At 20.2% G+C, this 1,937-nt stretch overlaps 2 protein-coding genes across 5 annotated transcripts in view; one reads left to right on the top strand and one right to left on the bottom strand.

The window, feature by feature from the left end:
• The window catches only part of LOC102670839 (transcription factor TFIIIB component B'' homolog), a 5,666-nt gene extending 4,246 nt beyond the window's left edge, over positions 1-1,420 (top strand). For all 3 annotated transcript variants that reach the window (XM_006612324.2, XM_006612323.2, XM_006612325.2), the window contains exons 5-7: positions 93-194; positions 355-956; positions 1,182-1,420. In XM_006612324.2, the coding sequence (XP_006612387.1) occupies positions 93-194; positions 355-938 (686 nt within the window). In that variant the 3' untranslated portion in view covers positions 939-956; positions 1,182-1,420. The remainder of the gene's footprint in view (positions 1-92; positions 195-354; positions 957-1,181) is intronic.
• Positions 1,421-1,753: 333 nt separating this feature from the next.
• LOC102670615 (tRNA selenocysteine 1-associated protein 1) overlaps positions 1,754-1,937 on the bottom strand; it is a 2,204-nt gene continuing 2,020 nt past the window's right edge. For both annotated transcript variants that reach the window (XM_006612321.2, XM_006612322.2), the window contains exon 6: positions 1,754-1,937. In XM_006612321.2, coding sequence (XP_006612384.1) covers position 1,937 — 1 coding nt within the window. In that variant the 3' untranslated portion in view covers positions 1,754-1,936.

The raw sequence follows: 1,937 nt of genomic DNA, 5'->3' as shown, positions 1-1,937 counted from the left end.
ATTTTTTTCTTTAATTTTCTTTAATTAAAATATGATTTATAAAATTATTAAATTTATTTATTGATTAATATCATAATTTTTATTGTTTACAGCAACATTTGAAAATTCAGAAAAAGAATACTTACATATACAAGAAAAACGAAAGCAACAAAAGACAAAAAGTAAGAAGAATTCAAAATCAACCAGAAGACGAAGTAAGTTTAAAGTATTAAAAATTAAAAATTTTTCAATTTGTTAAATATTTTTTTAATTAATTTTATTTTACAAAATCATATTTCTTTTATATAAAATTATATTATTACATTAAATATTTATTGATTTATTAATTTATACTATTTACTAATTTATTTTTAGGAATTGTAGCATCTAGTATTGCTGAAATGGATGCATCTGACAATGAAGAAGAGAAGGAAGACGATTTTGGTTTAGACTCAATAATGTCTAAAGGAAATACACATTTAAATGATGAATGTCAACAAACATCAAATAAAATAAATAAAAAAATGTATAAAAGAACAAGAGATGAAAGAAAACTATTGATCAAAGAAGATGATGTAGAATCATTAAGTTCATGTAATGATGCTGACAGTGACACAGAAATTTATCGTGTAAGACCAACAAGATCTGGAAGATTACCAAAAGTAAAAAGATTACAGGGACCTGATATAAATACTCTTGATAATGAAAGGTTAAATTGTTCTTCCAACGATGAAATAACAATTTCATCAGAAGATAATGCAAAAGTTACAGAGAATTTAATTTTTGACAATATCAATCTTAATTCAGAAATTCATCATATAGATCCTATTAAAACAGTTATACCAAGCATTGGTAATGTAGAACCAGGTTCTTTGGTTATTTTATCAAAGGAATCTTTGGAGGAACCTGGTAAAAGTGTTTTACAAGTTTACATGGTTAGTTCGGACGTTAATACTTAAAATCTTAAGAAAGCTAATGTAAGTATATTTATTAAAATATTTAGCAATTATAATCATTATGATATTTTGAATGAATTCCTATAGAAAAGGAAAGATTATAATGATAAAAATAATTTAATCTTTATAAAATTTTTAAATTATTTATTTGATGTTATATAAATATATTGTTGGTTATGATTATTTAAAATACAAAAAAATTTATTATTATTAAAAAATATTATTTAAATTTTATTTAAATTTTAGATAAAATACAAATGAATTAAGAAAATGAATATAGATTGAGAAGAATAAGGGACAAAAAAAATAGTATGTAATTTATATTTGACTGCAAAATGTAAACACATTGTAAATGAAGTCCAAGGACTAATGGAATTTTAACATCATTCTTTTTCAAGAAAATAACTGAGTTGTAACCTATGGTTGCTAACATTTTTTATCTTTGTAACGAATATGATTCAATAAAAATGAACTTTTATCTTGAATTTCTAGGAAAATGTCAATTTTGAATCTTACCAATAATTAATTGAATCTTTATCAATAATTAATCATTTAATAATTTAATGATTCTTCATCAATCTAAAAATATAATAACCATTTTAACAATTATGGTTTTCTTGTATCATCCTATTTAAACCTATAATTAGATTTTTTATAGATTGTATAGTATTTTTTAATTTTTATTTTAATAAAAAAAATCTTTATTTTAATAAAAAAAATAGATTTTTTTACATAGTAAATTTTATAACATGAAATTTATATTAAATTAGTAGTAAACAATTTTTTGTAATAAAAATAAATTTTATCTTATTTTAAAAACAAATTCTTATTTTACAATTTATAAATTTATTTAAATCATACATAAAAATACATAATTACATAGATATAGCAAATAAGTAATTTATTCAAAAGAAATTTTAATAACACAATTCTAAGGTGTCACATGGAATCCACTTTGAACTTTCTAATGCATCCCACAGATTGTAATCTTGTTCTATAATT

The sequence above is a fragment of the Apis dorsata genome, unplaced genomic scaffold (assembly GCF_000469605.1).
Source record: "Apis dorsata unplaced genomic scaffold, Apis dorsata 1.3 scaffold_108, whole genome shotgun sequence".
Lineage (NCBI taxonomy): Eukaryota > Metazoa > Arthropoda > Insecta > Hymenoptera > Apidae > Apis > Apis dorsata.
This window is presented reverse-complemented; position numbering and strand designations above follow the sequence as displayed.